The 12,453-nt window shown below is 40.3% G+C and overlaps 1 protein-coding gene across 4 annotated transcripts; it reads right to left on the reverse strand.

Moving 5' to 3' along the window:
* Positions 1-156: 156 nt before the first annotated feature.
* Positions 157-11,655, reverse strand: LOC137280864 (ankyrin repeat and protein kinase domain-containing protein 1-like). 4 transcript variants are annotated; one of them, XR_010956713.1, is made up of 9 exons: positions 10,851-10,910; positions 9,855-9,898; positions 9,437-9,483; positions 8,349-8,957; positions 6,691-6,847; positions 6,114-6,139; positions 5,350-5,409; positions 1,266-2,269; positions 157-624 (listed from the first exon to the last, which is right to left on the reverse strand). XR_010956713.1 is itself a non-coding variant. In XM_067812057.1 (9 exons), the coding sequence occupies exons 3-9, from the start codon at positions 9,866-9,868 to the stop codon at positions 1,461-1,463; spliced, it is 1,722 nt and encodes a 573-aa protein (XP_067668158.1). In that variant the 5' UTR covers positions 9,869-9,898; positions 11,172-11,209; positions 11,621-11,655; the 3' UTR covers positions 157-1,460. The 4 variants fall into 4 exon arrangements, 3 of the variants coding, with proteins under 3 accessions (XP_067668158.1, XP_067668159.1, XP_067668157.1); XM_067812057.1 differs by lacking the exon at positions 10,851-10,910 and adding exons at positions 11,172-11,209; positions 11,621-11,655 and having other exon boundaries at positions 157-2,269; XM_067812058.1 differs by having other exon boundaries at positions 157-2,269; positions 6,129-6,139.
* Positions 11,656-12,453: the final 798 nt, after the last annotated feature.

The following is a 12,453-nucleotide window of genomic DNA, read 5'->3' on the forward strand; positions in this document are numbered from 1 at the left end:
ACACATGTACGTGCAATGTACAATCCATATGAAACGTTTATTCTTATGACTGTGAGATCTTAAGAAGTTTAATCAAGCAAAATTATATAAAACTTGTTCTCCAACACAGTAACAAGAAAAAAAAAACATTGCATGAAATGCAAAGGACATGACAAGACTCGTTACATACATTTATTCCTAATGCGGGAAATTAACAATCCCCAAACACACTCCCCAGCATGTTTCTATTTTATGCATTAGATGCATAATGTTCTACATATGGATAAAAATACATTTCCGTAATTACATCAGGCAGCATTTTCCTAGTTTTACTAAAGAATGAAATAAACAAGTGACACCGAGCTGTACGATAAAAAGGGAGAAATATATGACAAACACAAAAACAACATATGATACCGTAACCCTGTCATGAAGCCAGCAGTGTGCAGCACTTAACTCATGGCGCAGACAACAGCTGGCCGTTTCGGTTGGGCTTGGCCACAGCACCATTCATGTCATCAGCAGTTGGGCTTGGCCACAACACCATTTATGTCATCAGCAGTTGGGCTTGGTCACAACACCATTTATGTCATCAGCAGTTGGGCTTGGCGACAGCACCATTCATGTCATCAGCAGTTGGCGTCACTGTAACAGAAAACACTTTGCCACTTTGGTAGGGCTTGATCACAACACCATGACGTCATCAACAGTTGGCGTCACTGTAACAGAAAACACTTTGCCACTTTGGTAGGGCTTGATCACAACACCATGACGTCATCAACAGAAAACACTTTGCCACTTCGGTAGGGCTTGATCACAACACCATGACGTCATCAACAGAAAACACTTTGCCACTTTGGTAGGGCTTGATCACAACACCATGACGTCATCAACAGAAAACACTTTGCCACTTTGGTAGGGCTTGATCACAACACTATGACGTCATCAACAGAAAACACTTTGCCTCTTTGGTAGGGTTTAATCACAACACCATGACGTCATCAACAGTTGGCGTCACCGTAACAGAAAACACTTTGCCACTTCGGTAGGGCTTGATCACAACACCATGATGTCATCAGCAGTACATCACTGTACATTTGGCGCCACGTCAACTGGTTGACCTCGGGTCAGTCAGAGGTCATAGTGCAGTCACCAGATAGAAACAATTTCTTGGTTATTCTACGATTAGTTGGAAAATATGGTAGCATTTAAACAGATCTACATGTTGACATACAGTGGTGTACCACACCGACGATATACCATCAATAATTACAGTCAGTCCTTACCTGATCATGCTTCCAAACACAACACATTGTCTGGAAATGTTCTCATTTCTCTATTTGTATTTCCCTTAAACAGATCCAATATCCTCGCCTTTATACTTAATTATTAACAGCGTGGCCCCGTGAACGTCACACGCAAGGTCAGTGTCAATAACGCCTGGTCTACCATCACTGTCTACATCAACACTTCACTTTCACTCAACTGTGCACCACGATAATGAACAGTTGATCATGTCCCTTGCCTTTCGCCACGTCGGCGGCTGTGTCCCCGTTGTTGTTCCTGGCATCGATGTTCACCACGTTCAGAGACAGTACAAACTCCACTGTCATCCTGTCTCCTCCCACACAGGCCCAGTGAAGGATGTTGTCACCATCATCACTCACCAGAGACACATCAGCGCCTCGCTTCACAAAGAGCTCCACCAGATCTCTGTATCCCCGTCCAGCAACCTCCATTATCGGTGTCCGGTTCTCCAGTCCTCTACTGTTGATGTCCAGCACGCCCAATGACAGAACAAACTCCACTGTTTTCCTGTCTCCTCTCACACAGGCGTAGTGAAGGATGTTGTTACCGTCATCGTCCACCACTGACACATAAGCACCACGACTCACAAGCAGCTTCACCACATGGCTGTGTCCCTCACAAGCTGCATCCATCACCGGTGTCCGGCCCCTCCCTCCTCTACTGTCAATGTCCACCTCGTCAAGACACAGGGCAAACTCCACCGTCCTCTTATTTCCTTTCACACAGGCGTAGTGAAGGATGTTGTTACCGTCAACGTCCACCAGTGACACATCAGCACCTCGACTCACAAGCAGCTTCACCACATCTCTGTGTCCCAAGCGTGCTGCCTCCATCAGCGGTGTCATCCCGGCTACACCTCTACAGTTGACGTCACCCCGACCTGTGTCCAGGATCCGCCTAACCTCTGCCAGGTCCCCCTTCCTGCAGGCGTCATGTAGGTCAATGTCTGCTCGGGAGTATCTGCGTACGGGAGTCTGTGTCGCTGTAACACAAAGTGAACTTTGTACACAGGTCGGACATCTTTATCTTACAGCTACATTGTTCACACCTTACACTGATGATACAAAACACTTATCCTTTCATACATTAAACGTGAACCAAAAACAACTTACTATACCGCAGTTTATTTACATGTGGTCTCAATGACTGCTCGTAGCACCTGCTGCCCGAGCGATCACGAGTAATCACAAACAGGTTTCGAGAAAAAAAATTGATGCCGATGTAAAGAGTTCAACGACTCCAGTTCCATGTATGTGTAGTTACTCTAGGTTGATAGTGAGATCTTCTAAAATATTAATAAATGATAATTATACCATATTCAATACTGAGCGGTTTGTGTTTGTTTGCCGCCATATAGCTGGAATACTGCTGAGCGCGGCATAAAACTCAACTCACTAACTCACTTGTTTTTGTTTGCCGCCATATAGTTGTAATATTGCCGAGTGCGGCGTAAAACTCAACTCACTAACTCAACTCATGGGTAATGTTGGAGTGTGAGTGAGTTAATATTAAACGTCACATCGGCAATATTGCAGCCATGTAGCCACGAAAATATATGTATATAAATATACATATATGATATATATGATATGTATATCATAAAAATGTAGATGAAGGACAGTAAAACAACTGAAGTATCACAGTTAGAGGTTAAAACTAGCAGAAGTTAAAACCAATAGAACTATTCGGACAATATAATATAAAACCCGGCTATAGATCGCCAGCAACTGCAGGTAGATGATCACTCGGGACCATGGGGACTTACTCTGCTACCTGCATGGTCCCTAGGTGGACCTACATCATCCCCCCCAGCTGAAGGCGACTGTATGCAAGATAAGCCACACATTAAAATGACAGAAATACTACCCCTAAAAATGTGGAAGATAAATTTGGCGACCTGGATCAGAAAGTGAACAACATGGCGTCGGATATGTGATCAATAACAGACTCAAACAGTGGTGTGATGATAATAACATTATTTCTGGGTCTCAGGCTGGATTTAGGCCTTCATATTCCACCATAGATCACATATTTACACTACATGCCGCGATACGGAAATATCTTGTGTAGAAGGAAGGGAGACTCTACTGGCTCTTCCTTGGCTTCTCCAAGGTATTTGATTGTGTAAACTATGATGTTTTGTTCCGAAGTCTTCCACAAACTAGAATCTACAGTGATTTTTAAAAACTTATTTTCATCGATGTATTCTAACTTGTCAGCTTGTGTCATTACTGTCAAATAATTTCAGTTTCAATGTGGGAACAAGGACAAGGACGTATAGTAAGCCCACAGATATTCATTAATTAGCTTATAATAAAAAATGGAAGATGCAGGTGGAAAAAGTATATTTTCAAGAACCGACTGTCCGGATATTGGTGGCCTCATGTATGCAGACGATCTTTCAGCTATGATAACTGTATATGGATGACAACTTCTTTAATACTGGAACACGACGTTTCGATACCGGTTCTTGTATCGTTTTCAAAGTGTAAATGATACAGGGAGAGAACAGGCGATATACATAAACTAATTAACAAGTGATGATAAGGACAAAGGGTAAAAGGATAACATGGAAGCCAGTAGTGCACAGAGCCTAGTATGAATACAAGTTAACAATGTGATGATAACTAAGTAAACCAGTGAGGTACACAGAGTGGGTTGTTTGTACAGTAGGCTAAAGCGGTTTGGTGAGCTCATCGTAAGCTGTGGGGATGGGGTAACCTTGGTCTCTGTTAATCATGGGTCGGTATCTTTTGATGTTGATTGCTTCAGTTATTTTCCTTTTGGTAAAGTCTGATTGGTTCTTTGAGAGGATGGTGTAGTCAGTCCAGTTGATTTGGTGATCGGGATGGGCCGCTATGTGATCTGACACTGCTGATTTCTGGTCCGATTTGATGGTAGATTACTGATGTTCCTTGATTCTGGTGTCGACAGGCCTGGATGTTTCTCCTATGTATGAGTGCCCACAATTGCGGTCAATTGTTTATGTCAACCTTAATGATTACCCACCCCAGCTAGTAAACAGGACAATTGCAGCAACTTTATCACCACCTGCTACCAATCCCTCTCGACCTGAATCGGCTCCAATAAAGATTTCCATCCCATACATCGGCAAGCCCTCCCACCAGATCAGCAGGCTTCTTAAGCAACAAGCAGGAATACACACCACCTTCACCACCTCTGTCACCATCAACACCTTCCTACAGGTCAATGGAAGAAAACACCCGCAAGCCATAAAACCCAACCCCAAAGATGTAATCTACAAAATTGACTGCAATTGTGGGCATTCGTACATAGGAGAAACATCCAGGCCTGTCGACACCAGAAATTACTTTTACATCAGTTATTACTGATTGTTGAAAAATATCTGCAGTCACCTGAAATACTATTATACTATAAAATAGCCATTGCAAAATTTATTTGCAACAACTTTAGACTAGTCATAGAAAGTGGGCGACACTCCTATACACTATGTGAAGAAAAATTATGCACTTCTTGTCACTTTGACAATATATCTCTTATTGAGGATGAATACCATGTAATGATGGTTTGTGATGCGTACAGCCAAGAACGACAACTCTGCTTCCCTGATAACAGCAGCAGCTATCCACCTAAACTCAACACATTTATAAACCTGATGTCTACTGAAAATATAGATACTATGAAGCAAATCTGAAAATATCTTAGTAACGTTCTAGAGTTACGGAATTATCCCCGTATTACCAATATTAACCCGTATCACTAATATTACCCCGTATTACCAATATTACCCCGTATTACTAATATTACCCCGTATCACTGATATTACCCCGTATCACCGATATTACCCCGTGTCACTAATATTCTTCCTTGTAATTGCTACCATGTATGCGTAAATTTATACCAAATTCATTGTGTATGTTGCATGGCCGACGCCTTAAAAATTGAATAAAATTCTGCTTCTGATTCTGTAATAAACAACTGTAAACACAACGAGTCATGTTACCAAAAGAGTATCAACTCACTTAACATCGACAATAAGTTCTTAACACCGTACATGTACACAATGACATGTCAACATACCGCAGCGAGCATAGGTCGGTTCCGTGTCCAGCAGTTTCATCTCGCTTGGATCATTGAAGGCTGGAACACAGAAGCCCGGACAACGTCAAGGACGTGGAGGACATAGACACAACTACAACATGGGCTGTATACATCAATCTTGTTACAAGAGGCATACACACACACATATGCTGAAACACACTGGCATGGTTGACATTAGACAGCCAACAGGTGGTCAGTGATTCCACTGAGTGAGTATGATCCATGGTAGATGACGCATGAGATGAGTCATTTTTCTGTGAGTGGTTATACAATGATGTTCTATTACATTCCCCTTCTAAAGCTAATTGACTGGAACTAAGCCACCCAGCACCCTTGATATTCACATCCACACTCGTGTGTTTAATTACATAACGACTTTCATGTTTTCGATTGAGCAAGAGTGTGACTTAATTTGGAGATATTACGTGCGCTTTTCCCGACATTATGGGCAATAAAACTTAAAAACAGTTTCAAAACGTTTTATCTGTTTAAATCTAATCAATATAATTGCTCACATTTCCTTTCACTGGGGGAATTCACATTGTTTTCAGTGTTCTCATGTTTTCAACCAGGTTTATGGCATCAAGGTTATATACACGGTACATACTCAACATTATGAGATGATTCTTCACATATTCTTCACTTCAGTGTATTGTAAAGTATGTTTACACATAAGCTTGTCTCGAGAAATCGCGGCTTATTTACATAAGTTTACAAAGTGCTCACACTTTATTACTACGTACTATTTTTATACTTACCTCGCTTAGCCCTGAAACCAAACATTAAACAGCAATTAGCATGGTGTCGGAAATTGTAAATAAAATATTTATATGCACTAGAAATACATCCTCGATCACACATTGAACATTCCTGCTTTTAGTGTGTTAATTAAGTGCAACTGTACTTTTGCTGTTCGTCTATCGACAGATGACATTCACAGTTTGTATAAACAACCGTTGGAACCATTAACTACAATCAAAACGCCTTTAATGAACTATACAATGAACATGAAGTAGTAATTCCATTTTGTAAACCATATTGCAAAAGCGTATATGTATTTAACAACTTAAATAAGATTTTAATGTACTTACAGTTAAGGAAACTGTGCTTCATGAATGTATTTGTATTCAATGACTTTAATAACATATATTCACATACTGTCATGAAGTTCGTGCTAACATGCAAATGTCGTTCAAGCGTTTGTCATCATTTGCATCTAAACGTGACCAGGGACATTTGAAACTAACAGTTACACGTGTTGTGACATCCCTCCCTTTAATATATTTTCTTGAGTACAGCTGAATATAAATGCAACCATACCTCCTCCCTCTGTAGCAGCACGCACGGCACACCATAGCGAGGCGAGCGATAAACACGAAGATGTTGATGATGAGTATGAGGATCACAATGCACAGTATTGCTGCGAGCCGTGTTTCTTGGCGGTCCTGATTTTGATTTTGTTTCAGAAAACTGCATTCTGTAAAATAATACATCTAATAATCTATCTCGACCATTCCAGAATACAGAATGCCCAACGATTACACCAGTCGAGTGCAAATTAGTATTTGCCACGTTAATTTATATACCAATAGCACGAAATGAAACATTGCCTCGCTCCTTGTTCATCTCATATTCCATACTTAGTTGAACCCCTTCACAGGCAGATGCTATAAAGTTGTGTTTCTGAAGTAAATATGTCTTATACCAATTAAATAGGGCAGCCTGATGCTGTTTATATTGGCAGTCTATGGACGGGGATGTTGAATTATTTGACATGTCGGTTCAACATCCTGGTTGAGAATAAAACGACCACTTAACTGCAAATATCATACAAAACCTTGCATCTTCCTAACTTTGCGTTACTGTTTTCTATACCACTACTGGGCAGTTGTCATGTAAACTATTGTCTCCTGGAGATTTTGTGTGAGACAACGTTACTCAAGGCAAGTGCATTCCAAATGTCACAGAATGTACTGAATTTCTTATTATTTCAGTAAGTTGGTCCCAAATCAACAAAACCTGAATAGATGTTTTCAGGCCAGTTGTGAACCATGCAGTGTGGAAATGCACAGTTTTCCAATGAATGCAGTGTACAGCTTGGATCGATCTGAAAAGTTTCACACCGTTAGAATGCCACAGAATAAGATGACTTTACTATCTGCAGGTAGTTCTTCAGACTTCAGAAGGCAGTAGCGTATTTCCGTTATGCTTTGTACATGGCAAAGTTCGTTATCTCCCCTTATTTGTCCACAAGTATGTACTTCCGCTGTGGATTCAGCATCTACTAACTCGATGCAGCTTACATAAATCATCTTCAACCTTAAATGCAGGTTGACATTGCCTCAAAGGTTACCCCGTGACAACCTTACTTTGAAACGCCACATACGTCTGGTGTCATGTTCTGGCATGGATCGTAAAGCTCGAATACATAGTCACTTGTTAGTCTAGCTACTGGCTGCTTCAACATCTTCAGCTGACATCCCACAGACTATCTCGTCCCTTTCTACAAGATGATTAACAATATGTGACATTCAGTCGAATAACTAAAAAGACACTTTTTCGTTATAGTATATTGACGAAATACATTTGTATATATCTGGAACTTAATTTGCTTCCATTGGTGAGAGGGGTAAAGGCAGCAGCATGATCACTCAGATCAAGGGGAATAATATTGACACAATTTTTCTAGACTCTCGCCAATTTCATTATAAGAACTGCCGTCTGCGCAATTGTAATACAGGCAGTTCTTCCTACACATTCTCACTCACACCTTTCACACTTAATAAATCAATTGAAAAACCACAAACGTAATAATTCATAATTATTATACTGTTCACTTCGATTCACTTTGAGGTTCCTGCAATTTCTGTATACACTCTTTCCAACATGCACAATATATTGTGTGTTAGATAAAAACACTGTAGATAACTTACATTGATTCACTCTGATGTATAGAACATATATAAAATACTACTCACGCTGAGACTCAGGGTGGTACTGACTGCTACACACCTTGCATCCCGACCTGCACGTGTACAACTTTTCTTCCTCCGCTGTCAGACACGAAGGGCACAGATGTTGACACTGGTTACCGAAATGTCCGTGTTGACATTGTTGACATTGACCAGTAAACCTGTGACATGACTGGAAGGCGGACAGACATGACATATTGCAGTGGGCGCCATAACGACCAGCTATACAACCTTCTAAGCAGGTTCCTTCAACACTGCAGGCAAAGCCCTTACATTTCTGCAAGCAGGAATGTTCACACTTACTACCGTACAAATCAGCCCTGCAGACTGTACAGTTGTCACAGTGATGCCAGTCACATGCCAGACATTCATGTGGACAAGGTATCTTACAGCGAGGTCCACAGTAACCATCTTCACAACCGTCACTACAGACGGTCTTCCCCGAGTCGTCGTCCAGTTGGCATGAAGACTTCACACACGTCTCCTGGCAGCGATGCTGACAGTACTTGTCTGTGTAGCCTGCTTTACATCCTTCTGTGCATATTCCACGTGAATCACATTTTTCCTCTTTACAATTCTGGCAGGACTTTGATCCAAGCAGGGGGATGACGAAAACTGAAATACGGAAGCGCTATGACAGAAAAAAATCAGGATGACAGAACAGAAAACTTCCCTAAAAAAGGCATATCACTACGGGTGAGTGAGTGGGTGGGTTTGCGTAATTGAATGAGTTAAGATCATAAGTGAATTCGGCAGTATTTCAGCCATATCGTGACTGAACAAGTTACAGATTCATACTTAAGTCAAATTTTGAAACCTTGTGAACGTAGGGCAGGACAACAACTAGGCGATCATATACATATAGAACTAAATCTAGCATTAGTAGCTATACAAGACAATTCAGTATACAGTTTCTGGTCACAGCATTCGAAACGACGACATGTTATGATATAATACGTATCATGTCATGACCCAGTATGTCTATCTGTACAAGACATTCTTGATACCAGATCCAGTGAAAATCTTATTTTTCTATAACATACATTATTTAGTAGCCAGTCACCGAGAGCTAAAGAGAGCTTATGGGAACGTACCTATGATTATGACGATGCATCTCAACCCGAGCTGCATATTGGTTGGTCTAATACAAACAGAAAATATACTGAGTTTATTTTTACAACGATTCTGTTTACTTGAAACTGTAGACTAAAGCAAAATATCCCCAACTAAATCTTTGTTAAAACATCATAGTGTATGTCCAAATATATTGCTCCTTGACAATCAAAAGGTGAACATATCCCATCTTTGTTCTCAGTGCTGTAATCGGTTTCAATAAATTACAACGACTCCTTCTTAAATCTGTCTAAAGAAAACATTGTAATTCTACCTGTTTTTTCAATCTTGAGCAAACTGATCGCTGTTTTTCTATGTTTGGATAGGAAGTATAACGCCTTTCGTGTATGTATCCATGGCATGTATCTGTTCATAATATCACAAGTTATGTCATCATACCTGCTGCTGGTCATGAGTAATCAGTCTTATTCAGTTGTGGTTATCTGCAACAAAGACAATATCATCAGTGGTTTTACACAGTGCTATTTACGAAGTATTCGTTACGGTGCGGACATGTGAAGACTATACACTGTCTATGTTTGGACATTGACCTAGTCCTGAATTAAGGACTTCTTTCTTTACAAAACGTATTGCAACACACTGAAAAATAAATACTACGTGGGTTGTTTGAATTTCAATTTGCTCAAATTCAGTCACGTATACCATTTTCCTACATGAAGAAAAGCAACGTGAATTCCTTGCCACACGTGTTTCTGATTGAAATTGATATGATTATCTGTATTCAGAGATTCTGGAACCCGTGAACATCCAGGTTAAAATTTGCCTTCAGTATACCTTTTGTGGCCAAGCGCACTGACATGTTTGGCACGTGCCATCAGTGCACATTTACGTAAAATGATGCTCACACCGTTGATCTCTGCATTTTCTTGTCCAGGCTCGATCATTATGCTAACATATAGGTAAATTATGGCTGAATGCGGCGGAAAACAACACTCACTCGCTCACCCACTCAGAGGTTCATGGTAATGTTTCTAGCATGACATTAAATGTCATCTGTTGGTTAATGAGAGAGTATTAAGGAAAACATGACTTAATAATTGCTAACATCTTTTCAATCAGTGGCTACAGTCATTGGCAAACGTTGGTACACTCATGGGGACCATTTGTGATGTCATCCTTGCAGATATGTGTCTTTAAGCTTATGAACCGGACCAAGGCATTCATCTTAAGCTTACGAGATCATGGACTTGACCAGATTCGCAGATTACGATTCCCAAGGCTTTTGGTTAGTTCTTTCCATTTTTTGTTGGTTTAGAGACTACGGAAAATAGGTACGATAATTTCGAATGATTAGCAAACATGAGCACATGTTGTGGCATTTCATTGAGTTTTCAAGTGAATGTTTACATGTTTTGGGCTTATAAACACATATACCCTGTGGAATGCCGCCTGTTAACATGTTGCTTTCTGGCTCCCTTCGCTGTGTGCCTTCTCCTGGAATGGACATGACACGAAATATCACCATCACGTTCATGCTTTGTTAAAATATTCAATAAGAAAGAAAAATAGTTAGTTGCTATGCATTAAGAATCCAAAACACGTAAACGCAGTCACACATTATAGCAAAAGGCGCATAGCTGTGCTTCTTTGACAACATATAAACGTCTCTTGAAAGAATACACACACGCCGCACACACACCTGCTGAATAACTGTTGGTTAACCTAATGCCTTTCCTACTGTGTTTCTTAGCTTACCGCGTTCATCGAAAAACTTGGACTTGACCAAAAGACCGCTGGAAATAAACGAAAAAGATGAGGACAACATAACTTTAAACACCTGTTGGCAGACGAGCTTGTCTATTTGGTCATGGATCACACAAAGTCATCTATTAACGTCGTCAGGTTATGAACTGATCGGTGATCATCTAACGCCATATTCGCATTCTTTTCTAAGTGAGATTCTGTCAGTGGCACTTTGCAGTACCCATCGATACTGCTTAAGGACTGAAATATTTGGCTCGTCAAAAGGGATATATAGCTCCGGTATATTTTATACATTTATTCAGGTTATAACACTTGGAACACATGACATATTTGGGTTACATCGTTACAGAATGACCACTACTTTCTGAATGGCATTGGTATTCGTGATATCTATGTGAGGGGTTACCGTGTCAATGAAAAATGAAAAATAATCGACTCACATGGCGACAACTGCAGCTAATAATGCTATGGTCAAGATAATGCCCAGTGCCAAGATAGTGCTCTTGTGACTTCCTTCCTCACACTGACAGGGAACTATTGACAACATAATGTGAAACAATGTGTCATTTTTTTTGTTTCAAACAACTGATTTGTGGCTTACCGGTTGGAAGCGCAAACGCTCAATTTGTATCTCAGCTGAATTTTCTCTCTACAATATACACCTTCATGTTTATATGAACTTCTCTTTGTATTTTGACAACTCCAAAAAGCCGAGGACCATAGCTGCAATAGGAGTCATTTGTACGTCATTTCCAGACATGGTCAGACACGACAAAGACCTTTGGCATACTGGACTTACAGAGGAGTCTCTAACAGAAGGTTTGGTAATCGAGATTATCTTAAAATAAGCTAGTTTTGTTTCTTATGAAGTGATGTGTTGTTTCAACATCAATGTGGTCATATGTGGAAACTGTATTGCTTCACGCGCTGTTTTCCTGTCGTTCATAGACAGTATTACGAAAGTAACTTTGACAATAGCAGTACCATGTTTTGGGTATTATATAAGATAAAATCCTCATCTCTTGATTAAGAAATTTTACTTCGAGTTAGCTCTTCTGGGCTGTCATTAAAAAAAGATGAGTGATGTGCATTATAATCTGTTAGTTGTGTCATTGGTAATTTGTTACTTTCCTACTATATGATGTACTCCTCTGCAGTCAATACACCATACTGGCCCAGTAACATCAATTGTATTTTGTTTGTCGATAATAGTATATACTTACCTCTGTTATCGTAGCTCTTGTGCAGTGCGACAGTAATGTTACAGTAGTCC

This window comes from Haliotis asinina, chromosome 4, assembly GCF_037392515.1.
Source record: "Haliotis asinina isolate JCU_RB_2024 chromosome 4, JCU_Hal_asi_v2, whole genome shotgun sequence".
Taxonomy (NCBI): Eukaryota; Metazoa; Mollusca; class Gastropoda; order Lepetellida; family Haliotidae; genus Haliotis; species Haliotis asinina.